This window comes from Phyllobates terribilis, unplaced genomic scaffold, assembly GCF_046119375.1.
Source record: "Phyllobates terribilis strain yellow unplaced genomic scaffold, ASM4611937v1 Scaffold_1__5_contigs__length_1240528914, whole genome shotgun sequence".
NCBI lineage: Eukaryota > Metazoa > Chordata > Amphibia > Anura > Dendrobatidae > Phyllobates > Phyllobates terribilis.
In genome coordinates, this window is record NW_027362761.1 from 349899370 (window position 1) to 349911624 (window position 12255).

At 40.2% G+C, this 12255-nt stretch overlaps 1 protein-coding gene across 1 annotated transcript in view; it reads right to left on the reverse strand.

The window, feature by feature from the left end:
• Positions 1-11478, reverse strand: part of TMEM132B (transmembrane protein 132B) — an 874875-nt gene extending 863397 nt beyond the window's left edge. The window contains exon 1 of the mRNA XM_073676144.1: positions 11097-11478. Coding sequence (XP_073532245.1) covers positions 11097-11163 — 67 coding nt within the window. The 5' untranslated portion in view covers positions 11164-11478. The remainder of the gene's footprint in view (positions 1-11096) is intronic.
• Between the last annotated feature and the right edge of the window lie 777 nt (positions 11479-12255).

Consider the following 12255-nt stretch of genomic DNA (forward strand, 5'->3'; position numbering starts at 1 on the left):
AGTGGATCTTGATGATTTCTGTGCCCAAGTGCATTCAGTGTGGCAGAACATTCCTCAGACAACTATTAAATAACCTTATTGATAGCAGCCAAGGCATGAGTGTGTTTATTTCTGTGCATGGCACTCATACTTGATACTGAATAAATTGAGGTTGTTTTGAAAATGTTGCTTCCATTTTTTCATCATTTGTCTATAATTAACATGTCTGTTGATCCTGTGATTGTGCGTTGAAATTTAAGTGTTGAGAAGTGTATTTTAAAGGGAATCTCTCATAAGGTTCTTGTTACTCCATCTAAAACCAGCATGATGCAGAGATCCTGATTATGGTTATGTGGCACTTACTGTGCTTCTTGCTGTATTTTTGATAAAATCACTGTTTTATCTGCTGAAGATCTACCAGTTCTCTGAATGCTGAGCTCTGTATAACCCTGCCCACATCACTGATTGGCAGCCTTCTGTGTGCACTGTGCATAAGAAGAAAGATGTCAATCAGTGGTGGTGGGGGCAGGGTTATATAGAGCTCATGAATATGCAGGACTACATGGCAGCAGGTTTACTAGTCCTGTAGAGATAATCTCCTGCTGATTGTTAGAACCCTCCTGTTAGTTTTTTTTATTTTGCTGGGCACATGACTTTTTGCCTATTTAATCCAGCTCCGCCCTCCTGGCCTTGCTGGACTTCAGTGTTACATTTACTCTTAAGCTAGCCAGGTGCCTTGTACCTTACTCTGTAGTTTGCTTGGGCTTTTGACCACTAGTACTTCTGTTTGTTTGTTTGTCTTTGCTCTGCTACAATTTCTGCTAGGAAGTGTCCTACTATATCCCAGTCCTTAGTTCTTGTAGGGACCCCTCCCTTATATCTATAGGTCTGCGTTCAGACTAGCCGAGGACTTTGGCGGGTCTGTTCACAAGGAACAGGTCCCCCGCTGCATCGTAGGGAATCAGCTTAGTCCTATTGTAGGGACAGTTTTCCTATCTTTCCTTAGTGTTTGTAGCAGTTCATAACACTGATAAAATGGTGATCTTATCAAACTTACAGCAAGCAGTACAGTAACAGGCACATCGCTAAAGTCAGGGTCTCTGTCTCTACACCATACTACTCTCAGATTAGATGGCAAAAATCTAGTGAGAGATTCCCTTTAAGGAACTGATCTATGTTTGTGCCTATATGTATATGTATTTTATGTACAGTATATGACCCTTTATTTAATATCTGAGTACATGTAGGTATTTTTATGGGTAAAACAAACCTCAGTTTTATGCCTCAATGCTCTAACCAATTTTGGATAGTGGGCTATGTTGTTTTTTTTCCAGTAGTAAAATGCTATCTTTGGCAAGGAGAAGGGCAATTTCCTTGGTCAATATTAGTTCAGGTAAAATGTTATCCATGGGTCTCCTTGTCAGTACAAATGAATGGTTCCACCTTTGTTTAACCAGTTCATCTTCTTCCTTACTACAATAATAAAGGTCACACAACGGCTATTTCACTTCTGACATTTCGTCTGCTCTAAGTGAAGTCAATCTGAGTGTACATAAATTGCCATCTCTCAGTGCAAATCTTGACACTAAAATGACACAAGATCATTACAACTTCGCAATCTTTGTTTGTGCTGTCATCCTTCATTGATTCTTCTTGTCTCATCTGCTCTAAAAATTAGGACAAGCGTAAAAAGGAGTAAATTAATGAATGGTCCCCAACTTCATATATGGTTACTCTAGTCAGAGCAGTTACTCAACCTTCAGGGTCAAGACTAAAATGCAATTGATATAAACTTTGGGTTCAAAAATAATTCTATACATATAGTTATAATCCAGTAGAAATTCCCCGCAGATTGTATGTTAGCTCATCAGCTGACATACGCTGTTTGACGGCAGTCATTTTTAGCTGGCCCACAAGCTGTCTATTAACAGCCTAATGACTGGTAAATGGGAGATAAAACTGCAATACTCAGCAATGGCCACTAAGCAATGTACAGGGCTGTGCATCATATATATCCGCTCAAATTGATGGGAGAGCTGGGTGTCAGACCCCATCAGTTGCATATCGATGACTTATCCTACAGTTAGGTCATCAGTTATTAAGTACTGGACAAGTACTGAACCACATATCGCCAGAAGGAGTGACAGACTTTCGACTAACCTGAGGTATGGGCTGGGCACAGAGAGGTAGGACAGTATAGTAAAAGGCTGTGTATAGTCCCTTAAAAATTATTCCTACCCTATGAACTTTTCCACATTTTTTAACGTTACACCCACAAACTTAAATGTATTTTATTGTGATTTTATGTGATATACCAATACAAAGTAGCAAGTATTTGTGAAGTATAAAGGAAATGATACATGGTTTTCTAAATATTTCAAAAATATAAATCTGAAAATTGTGATGTGCATTTGTGTTGAGACCCCTGTAGTCTCATGCGCCTAAATAAAATCCTGAGTGACCAACTATCTCCAGAAGTCACATACTTAGTAAATTGAGTCCACCTGTGTATAATTTATTCACGGTATAACTACAGCTGTTCTGTGAAGGCCTCATAGGTTTGTTTGAGAACATTGGGGATCAAACAGCATCATGAAAACAGAGGAACACACCAGACAGATCAGGGGTAAAGCGTAAAGCAGGGTTAGGCTATTAAAAAATAGCCCAAGCTCTGAACATCTCATATGGCACTCTCCAATCCATTATTCAAAATGTAAGGAGTATGGCATAATTGCAAACCTACCAAGACATGGCCATCCACCTAAACTGACATCCCAAGCAAGTAGAGCAAAGCAGCGAAGAGAAGCAGTGGGAGAATTTGTCCACAGGACAACTATTAGTCGTATGCTCCACAAATCTAGATTTTTTGGAAGAGTTGCAAGAAGAAAGCAATTTTTGAAAGAAAGCCATAAGAATTTGCATTTGCAGTTTGCGAAAAGCTATGTAGGGGACACAGCTAGAATGTGAAAGAAGGTGCTATCGTCAGATGACCACTTTAGGGTCTAAATGTAAAATGCTGTGTGTGGCAAAAAACGAATACTGCAAATGAACCTGAAAACAGCATCCCCACCGTTAAACATGTTGGTGCCAGATGCTTTTCTTCAGCAGGGACAGGGAAGCTTGTTATAAATGATGGGAAGATCGCTGGAGCTAAATACAGGGCAATCCTGGAGGAAAACCTGTAAGAGGCTGCAAAAGACTTGAGACTGGGGCGCAGGTTCACCTTCCAGCAGGGCAGCGACCCTAAACATACTGCTGGAGCTACAATGGAATGGTTTACATCAAAGCATATTGATGTGTTTGAATGGTCTAGTCGAAGTCCAGACCTAAATCCCATCTATGGCAAGACTTCAAAATTGCCTTTCACAGAAGCTCACCATCCAATCTCACTGAGCTAGAGCTAGTTTGTAAAGGAGAATGGCCAAAAATTTCTTCCTCTGGATGTGCAAAGCTGATAGAGGCATACCCCAAAAGACTTGCAGCAGTAATTACAGTGAAAGGTGGTCCTCCAAAGTATTGACTCAGAGGATGCCGAATACAAATGCACTTCATAATTTGCAGATTTATATTTTTAAAACATTTAAAAAATCAAGTATCATTTCCTTTACATTTCACAAATACTTGTTACTTTATATTGGTATATCACATAAAATCCCAATAAAATGCACAGGGTATGAATACTTTTTCAAGGTACTGTATATCCAAAGCATGTTTCTCAGCATGAACTTAGAAGACTGTGACATGCAAATGTGTTACGTAGCAAAGAAGATCAAACATTAAACTGGTTTGTGGAAAATCGCAATGCAGTGCTTGTTTTTCCAAATGCTACGTATAAGTGACAGCCTTAGGTGGATATCTGGTATGGTGAACATCACAAGGTGGAAAGGGTGAGATTTACGTGAAAAAACCGTAACATTGTGTTAGGTGATGTGATTGCTAAGCTTTACGCCCTTGGACTACAATTTTCTAGTAAAATAACTGTGTCCTTCCCACAAATATACTTTGAATTTGCATTCTGAAACCGCAAAAGCTTTAGTTTGCCATGGGAGAATACACTGGCAGACGATGAAATAGAATTAAGGGATACAGTACCCAGTGAGAGAATGTGCACTTTTCTGGAGACACAGCCTCTCACTGTTCTTCAATCTTAGATTGGAGGCTGCACACACTGGTAATGACTTAGCATGCCAATACGGTGGCAGGAGGGAAGGGGGAATTCTTGCAGATTTTATTCCTCTCTTTCTTATCCTGTCTTGTACTTGCCTTTATTTTTATCATACACTGGTTGAACCATGCTGTCAGAAAAACAAAGCCGAGTAACACATATCGGTTCTAAAGAAAGACATGCCACCAATGTTTTCTCATTCGTTTCCAAAACTAGGACTTCTACATGTGTACCTTTACTCTATAAATTACCTTTACTCATCTACAGCCATTATAGGTGGTTAACAATGGAGAGGAATAAAGACTCGAAGGAAAATCCATTTCCAGGTCTTCTACTGAACAACAGTTTGTCAATGGAAATTTGTTAGGTTAGGAAGCCTGGGTGTTCAGCTATTTATCCTCTTTTCTACAGATTTCTTAGTTTCGAAAGAAGAACTGAGGCTACATATGAAAACAAATTGTGGCTTCCAAGGGTTAATGCAATATCTGCTGAAATGTTATTCAATTATCTGACAAAAACACGTTTCTCCTGACAGCATGAAGACACGTTTTAAAAAAAAAAACTAAGAAAAGAAAAAAAAGACACCACATTCAAAGGATTGTGTAAAAATATGACCCGTGTGAAGAATTCTATGATACTTCAAATCCTTCCTTTTAAGTGACAGACAGAAAAGACAGTACCGGAGAAGAAAACACGGCTCATCAGGGACAGGAGCACATTGACCCTTCGTTGCCTTCGCATAACAGAGACAGCTGCACAGCTGCCAGCGAGGAAGGAAGCCAAGGAACATGCAAAGATGCCAACAAAGCAATGGCCTGGTGTCACTGCCAAACTCATACACACCAGAGCTGGGCAAAATGCCATGCAGAAAGCAAAGTACCCCAAAAACTCTGCCACAGAGGTTGCGTCACTATTATAGTGCCATCCTAGCCAAGGTGACTTTGCAGGAGTGAATATTTCTGAATTGCTAACACAGCATATCCCCGGCCATGTTCAGTCCCCTTGTACATGAATGTAATATGTCCCAGATGCAGTGGAGTGTTCAGATTATCTGTCCATCCCTTACTCCACCAATGACATGTCATGTTCTTCTACATCTTCCAGCCTGGAAGTGCTAATGACGCAATTCCATGCACTCTTGTCACTTCTGGCACTGAAAGGATTAAGCAGCAGAAAGAATAGGGCACAAAAACAAATGGATGCAGTGTTCACAGGGAGAAGAATAATGTCTTCATCAGCAGAGAGGGATTCCAATGAAGGAAAGTCTGTGTTGGAGCCCTCTAGGATGGCCAATAACACTGGCTCCTTCACACTCAAACATAAGGGGGAATTCACACATGGCGGATTTGTTGTAATTTTTCCACAGGTAAAATCCCCAGTTGATTACAATACAAAGCAAGTGAGTAAATTATAGAAATCTTCTCTTCATGCTGGAGACATTTTCTGGGTGGAAAAAAAGAGCAGGCAGTGGATCTTTAATTCTGCAACATGCTCATTCTTCTGTGAAAATACCATCAAATTTGCCATTTTCAAAGCAGAACGGGTGAAATATATTGTGAATCTGTGGCAAAATCCACATGTGGGTTGTTTTATGAAGAAAAACGTGAATCAGAAGTATCGCAGTTGGAATGTATGGTATCCCAGTGTTAGGGACTTCCACACCGATTCAATTACACCGATTGGATTTTACTTTCCCGTTTGAAGCAAGAATCAAAGGGATATTCACACGTAATATATTCATAATCAGCAATAATCACTCCGGAACGAACCACCGACCCTAGAATAGGGGTTACAAAGTCCCCTTTGTGAATGGAGTTCTACTACGCATCGATGCCCATCACTCCATTAACTTCTATGGGACTGACAGACCTATCCTGTAGATAGATGATTAATGTATTAAGTGGTAAAACCTCTTTAAGGAAATAGCAGGAATATAGCATTTATTATTTTTACTTATTTGTTTAAAAACCATAGTTTGTGTAGCGGCAACATATTCCATAGCACTGTATACAGATGGTTCCACTCAGATCAGTCACTGTTTCCTATAGACACTCAGTATATGCCAGCTGGTAGTCGATTATCTACCCTGAGCCACTGAAAATATTATCATTTATCCACTGTTACTTCAGTTTAGTAAGAAAATCAATATTTGGTTTAGTATTCAGATCCTAAAATCTTCCCTGTGCCATCTCTGTTCAGACAACGCAGGTCTGCAGTGCACCCCATACTCACCATTCAAGAAGGCATCTTAGACAAATTACACTGCTGCGCACATGGAAATGAACTCCTTATGTAAATTGATCTTGTCCTTTGGACTAAATAGATCTAGAATTATGTTGGGATGTGCTCCTCAATCTCATTTATTTTGCTCTATTTGACTTCAATATCCTCCTCTGTTTTATGAAATTACATTACAGACACAACCAAAAATGTTCTTTAAATGACAATCATCATGTGAGGCGGAACATCTCTTTTCTATTAGTCAAAAACAATGATGCAAAACCAATACTTTCTAGGATTAAAATAAAGTGTATTGTAATTTTATTAGGAAATCCCTTTATAAGCAAGGTCCAGTCACCCATCACAAAACCATCATCTGTCTTCTGACAGGCACGGATCTCTAATGTAATCATGAGTGATGGATATCAGGGACATACTACTTTCTTTCAGTTTTCTTTGCAGATTGGAAAACGAGAGACATGCTTCATATACCTAATAACCTATCAAATTTTATATCTATATGTGTGTATATATATATATAAATATATATACATACATATATAAATATACGCATATATACTGTATACACAGCACATAAATATATATAAAAAATGTATGTATAGATGTACGTAAATAAATATGCATATAAACATAAATATATAGAATATATATTTGTAATTATATATATATTAAATACATATATATATACGTAAATATAGATATATATAAACATAAATAAATATATATATACACTTATATATGTGTGTGTATGTATGTGTGCGTTTGTATGTTATGTGCGTGTTTGTATGTGTTTGTGTGTAATATATGTCTATCCTCTATGACAGGATGATGTATGCATTGCACAATATATATAAATATATATAATATCCGTGTGTGTGTGATATAAATGCCGTGTGTGTGTGTGTGTAAAATATTTGTCAATAGAAAGATAAAGCATAACAAGACAAGAAACTATTAGAAGAACATTATGTCAAACTTAAAAAGCCTTTGTCACACCAGCTTTTGTGTGACTACAAATCCAAGCATGACCTAGTCAGCAGAGAGATAATGGAACCACAGTCTGCATGTAACATTGCATTCGTTTCTTTATGATTCACTCAACACTACACTTACAACACAAGGTAAGTGGTGCAAGACATTCAGAGGTACAGGATTGGCAAGGATTGCTTACTAAGGTTCATTAATTGGTTAATGCATCAACCTATGTAATTAAAACAAGAAGTCAATTTTCCAAAGGACAGGCAGAAGTGAGGTGGGCAGTAAAATCTAGCCATTGATTTGATCTAGCTGGGACAGAGCTTTATATAAACACTGGAGACAGATATACTTGCCTCTTTATAGACTGATAACAATAGCCCTGTCTGATAACCGGGCTCATTTCTAGAATAGAAATACAAGAGGAAATAAAGCTTCCTGTTGGATCCCTGGAGAGTTATAACTGGCGTTACCTATGAATAGACACCTCAATAAAGTGAGAGGCACCACATCCCTCACATGTGAGACAATAAAATAAAGAAGGTAGCTGAAGACCATCCAGGAGGATGAAGAATCACAAGAGAAAAGGGGAGGAACTCATGAAGAATGGCAAATGTGGGGAAGAAGGAAAGGATTAGAAAGCAAAGTTGGGAGGAGGCAAGGAGAGAGTGTTAGGTACTGTACATCCAGATGTCACTTTTAACACCCACAGATCTAATTTCTCAGCAAGTCAAGGTGAAAAACAAGACTAATACTTGTTACTACAAGACAAATGTCTGAAGATTTATGAGAGCTGATTTGTACTGGTTTTCTACAGAAATGACTGAAATCAGCACCTTTAAACCAAGGAACACAGAAGTTTTACAATAAATGTATCCAATAGAGGTGTATCTGGGAACAATTACTGAGGTCCCAAAATCCTCAAAACTTATGGCGCCTCAGGTCTCGGTTTGAATCCAGCAAAGGCAATATCACATTATGCGTTCTTCATATATTTACATAGGTTCAAATCCCACCAAGGACAACATCTGCAAGGAGTTTGTATGTTCTCTCCGTGTTTGTGTGGGTTTCCTCCGGGTTCTCCTGTTTACTCCCAGACTCTAAAGATATACTGATAGGAAATGTAGATTGTGAGCCCCAATGGGGACAGTGATGATAATGTATGTAAAGCATTGCGGAATATGTTGGCATTATACAAGCGAGCATAATAAATAACTAATAATATGCTTGTTCTCAGTATTTTGGTTCCCTAATTCATTTCATAAACCAGGTTTAGATGACCTTGCTTACTAGAGTGTCTATACTACAGAAATTAGATTGTGACCCCTGCAGGGGACAGGAACTGGTATGAGAACAGTCTACATACAGGTCTGGTGAATAGAATGGTAGATAAGAATGTGAAAGCATTAAATATATTTTGTAAAAAAAAAAAAACTGAATACAGTTAACTAGTCATGGGCAATGGTTAAAAAGATATGAAAATATTCCTACTTCACAGCAGTGTTTCTGTTGGGATCTGTTCAGCCAGTGTGTGTTCACCGCCTTCCCATTTATACAGGGCACGTCCGACAGTCACTTTGGAATGTAGCCCACTTAATACATAGCATTCATTTCACTAACATTTTACATATACAGGCTACAAATGCAGCAATGTAAAGCAATAAGTCAACGTAAATGGTGATTACAGATTTAGGACCACTGAAATGCTCCCAATCTGTTTCTCCACTATAATATCACTGTCCCCAACAAACTAATGAATCACAGCATGTTTATATTGAGCTTGTCATTTCCAAAGCCAAAAGCCCGTATTGTGCTGTCATAATGTAGCCTCAAGATGGTGAATCTGTTGGCAGAGCAATAAGGGCCCATTCACAGTAACTGTTACCAACTGTGCCCAGCTGCCAGGCACACACAAGGGCATAACACATACAAATTACATACAAGTCAATGATTTGTACACATATGACATGCCGGATCATACATATTTGCCTGTACTTTGTGTCACCCCCACCTCATTGTAGATTGTAGGGTCGTCATTATTTTTGCTTTAATTATTGCATTATCTTTAACTTTGTGTCTTATGACCGTTGTATATGAACCTCTGAATTGTAAAGCGCTGCGGAATATGTTGGCGCTATATAGATAAAGATTATTATTATTACTACACAAAGCTGATGATGTGCTTAGCATGGTATACAATAATAGTTTGCAGAGGTTGGCATGCTTCATTGTGTCCCAGGTGGGGAACTTCAAAGTGATGGTAAGTGAATGAAGGGGATGTATTCCTGAACTCTTAGCACAATGCCCAGAGCTTACACTCAAAGCTTGGATCTGGATCAGACGTATTGCAAGATAATGCTGGACCCTACAAGCCACCAGCAGATTATTACATCTATGACACTTTAGAAGGATTTCCAGTGTAAATGTTTTTATGTTTTCATCCCATTGTAGTGATTTGTTGCAATATTGTGTCAACGAACACAGAAATCATCGCAACATAGCCAAAATAAATAAGGATTTGCCACAATCATTGCCCCCATGATCAGTAGTCTATGAAGAATATAAGTCTATATAGTGCATACTGTATTAGCATCACTCTTCATTCCAGCATTGTCAGGAATAGTAGGATGATGGCACCACAAAGAGCTACCTTCAGTCTTAAAGGGGGTTATAAAACTATCTGTCACTAGAGATTGATGATCCTGGAAAGTGATGCAGGGGCGGAAAGGGTGAAGGTAGAGAAATACAGGATGATCTCACCTCTATTCACGCATAAATCAAGAAATGTTCATTCATTTACAACTGAGGCTTTCTTATTGGTTGCTTGGATACTTTGGATAGAGAAGCAGAGAGAATAAAGGTAAAATGACTGAGATTACCTATTACTAGGGTTACAAATCCTGCTATGAGGGTCTCGGCATCTGGTTACTTTGCAGCTATTGCGCTCCAATTAGTCCAGTATATTCCTGAAGTCTGACTATGGGGTCTCCAGTGGGTATGTAGCACAGAGCTGGGGGTAGTGATCATTGGGCTGCTCCCCTGTGATCATAGTACAAGGTACATGTGCTGCCAACAACTTCCCTCTGCTTCTCACTTTGCTACTAGTCTATAAACCTCTTGTATCCAGAGCTAATGCTGATGCTTGTGTGAACAGGGGCTGATGATAATCGTAGGTGATTTTGGTATCTCAGATGTGGCCATTATCTACTATTTGGCAGTACAGTGTGAGAATCATTAGATCAGTTCCTGTACTTACAGATGCTCCCTATGCTGTGCCCAGGCTTTATTAGGAATTATTTAAGGAGCTGAACTTCAGTGCATGTCTGTGACTTTGCTCTGTGAGCTGATTAAGGCAATTATAGTGCAGAAGTAAAATGTCTGCTTGCTGCCTCTTCCTATCAGTAGTGTGCACTGTGCAGACTATTCTTCCCGGCTTAGAGCACATGTTCTGTGTGGAGGAAGTGCACAGCAGAGCTGAGCTGGTCATAGGGCACTGAAGAGTTAAATGACCACCTCAGCTCTGCTACATCGGAGTCTGTACATTGCACACAGGGAGGGGACACTATCCTCAGCTTCTCCCGGAGCTGCTCTTCATCTGTATGGCTTCTCTTCAGCACTTTTCCATTAAACCCCGGGGCTGCTGCACGCCTGTCACTTCCCCACATCTGACAAGGATAAGGAGCAGCAAGACTGGAGGAAGGAGAAGGAGGAGGAGAAGAAGGAAACTTTCACTGACCTTTCCAGAGCAGAGCAAGCGAGAGCAGGTGCAGGGCACAGAGCATGGCCACTATCCCAGCTGGCATCTTTGGGGTCCCAAGCAGAGCCTAGCAAACCAAGGACATATCCTGATGGTGATTGCTCTAGAAGTCACCCCTGGTAGTGCCACGTGTAGAGATGCTGGCAGCCCACATGTCAGAGAGAGAGGAGAGGGAGCTGACAACAACTTTACTTGCACCTAGCACAGCAGAGTGGTAATATCCATTGCTTGGCTAGTTGAAGGCTAGCCCTGTGCAGGATCCCGACCTGGGCTGTAGTGAGAGGCTTCCCCTCCTGACAGCTGCATCTTCCCAGCCCCACCAGTGACAGAGCTCTGGCCAGGAGGACTCCCCTGCAACTCCTTCAGTGTGAGAGTGGGCGGGGGCACTGGATTGGCAGCCTGTGTGTACCACTAGCAGGAGCAGTGGGGGCTGCGGGGAGTGGGCATGGAGTGGCAGTGGGGTGGCTGATGCTGCTTACATCTCTCCAAACCCACTACATCTATACAGTTTGGGCTAGTTACTGTACAGCACGGCCAGGAACAGGTTAATAGCGAGAGCTGCTGTGATTGCAGAGAAGCCACTCTTTATTATACTCTCTAGGTGACAATGGCAGTTTCTTTGGAGGGCATGGAATATTCTGTAATCCTGAAGGGCAGGAATCTCACTAGTGTGGCATGGCCAGGTCCTGGGTACAGAAGAATTGTCATTATTGGGACTAATGTGTGGGGGAATGATACTTCACCCAGATCCTGAGCTGCTGAAGCTGCTTCTTATTCATTCAGGTCCTATCAATTGCATTTATTACAGAATAAGTAATGAGACCAACATATTTACATTACAAACTCACAAAAAGCAGGATAAGAAAAAGACACATTTCACTAACAGCACAACGTGTTATCGGGCATTGAGCTGGGTAAGAACACTGGCATTTTTTACCCTTGGACAACTACTGGTTTAACACAGTGCAAGACAAAAGATTCACAGATGAAATACAGTTATAACCAGCCCGTCCCAGAATCAGGGTAGGACTGCGGTGTCTGGGGTCCACAGGGAAAATTGACTCTAGGGGCCCATACTACAGCTATATGTAAATACCTGTTAGCCGTTATCCCCGTTATAGTGGAGCATCGACTGTAA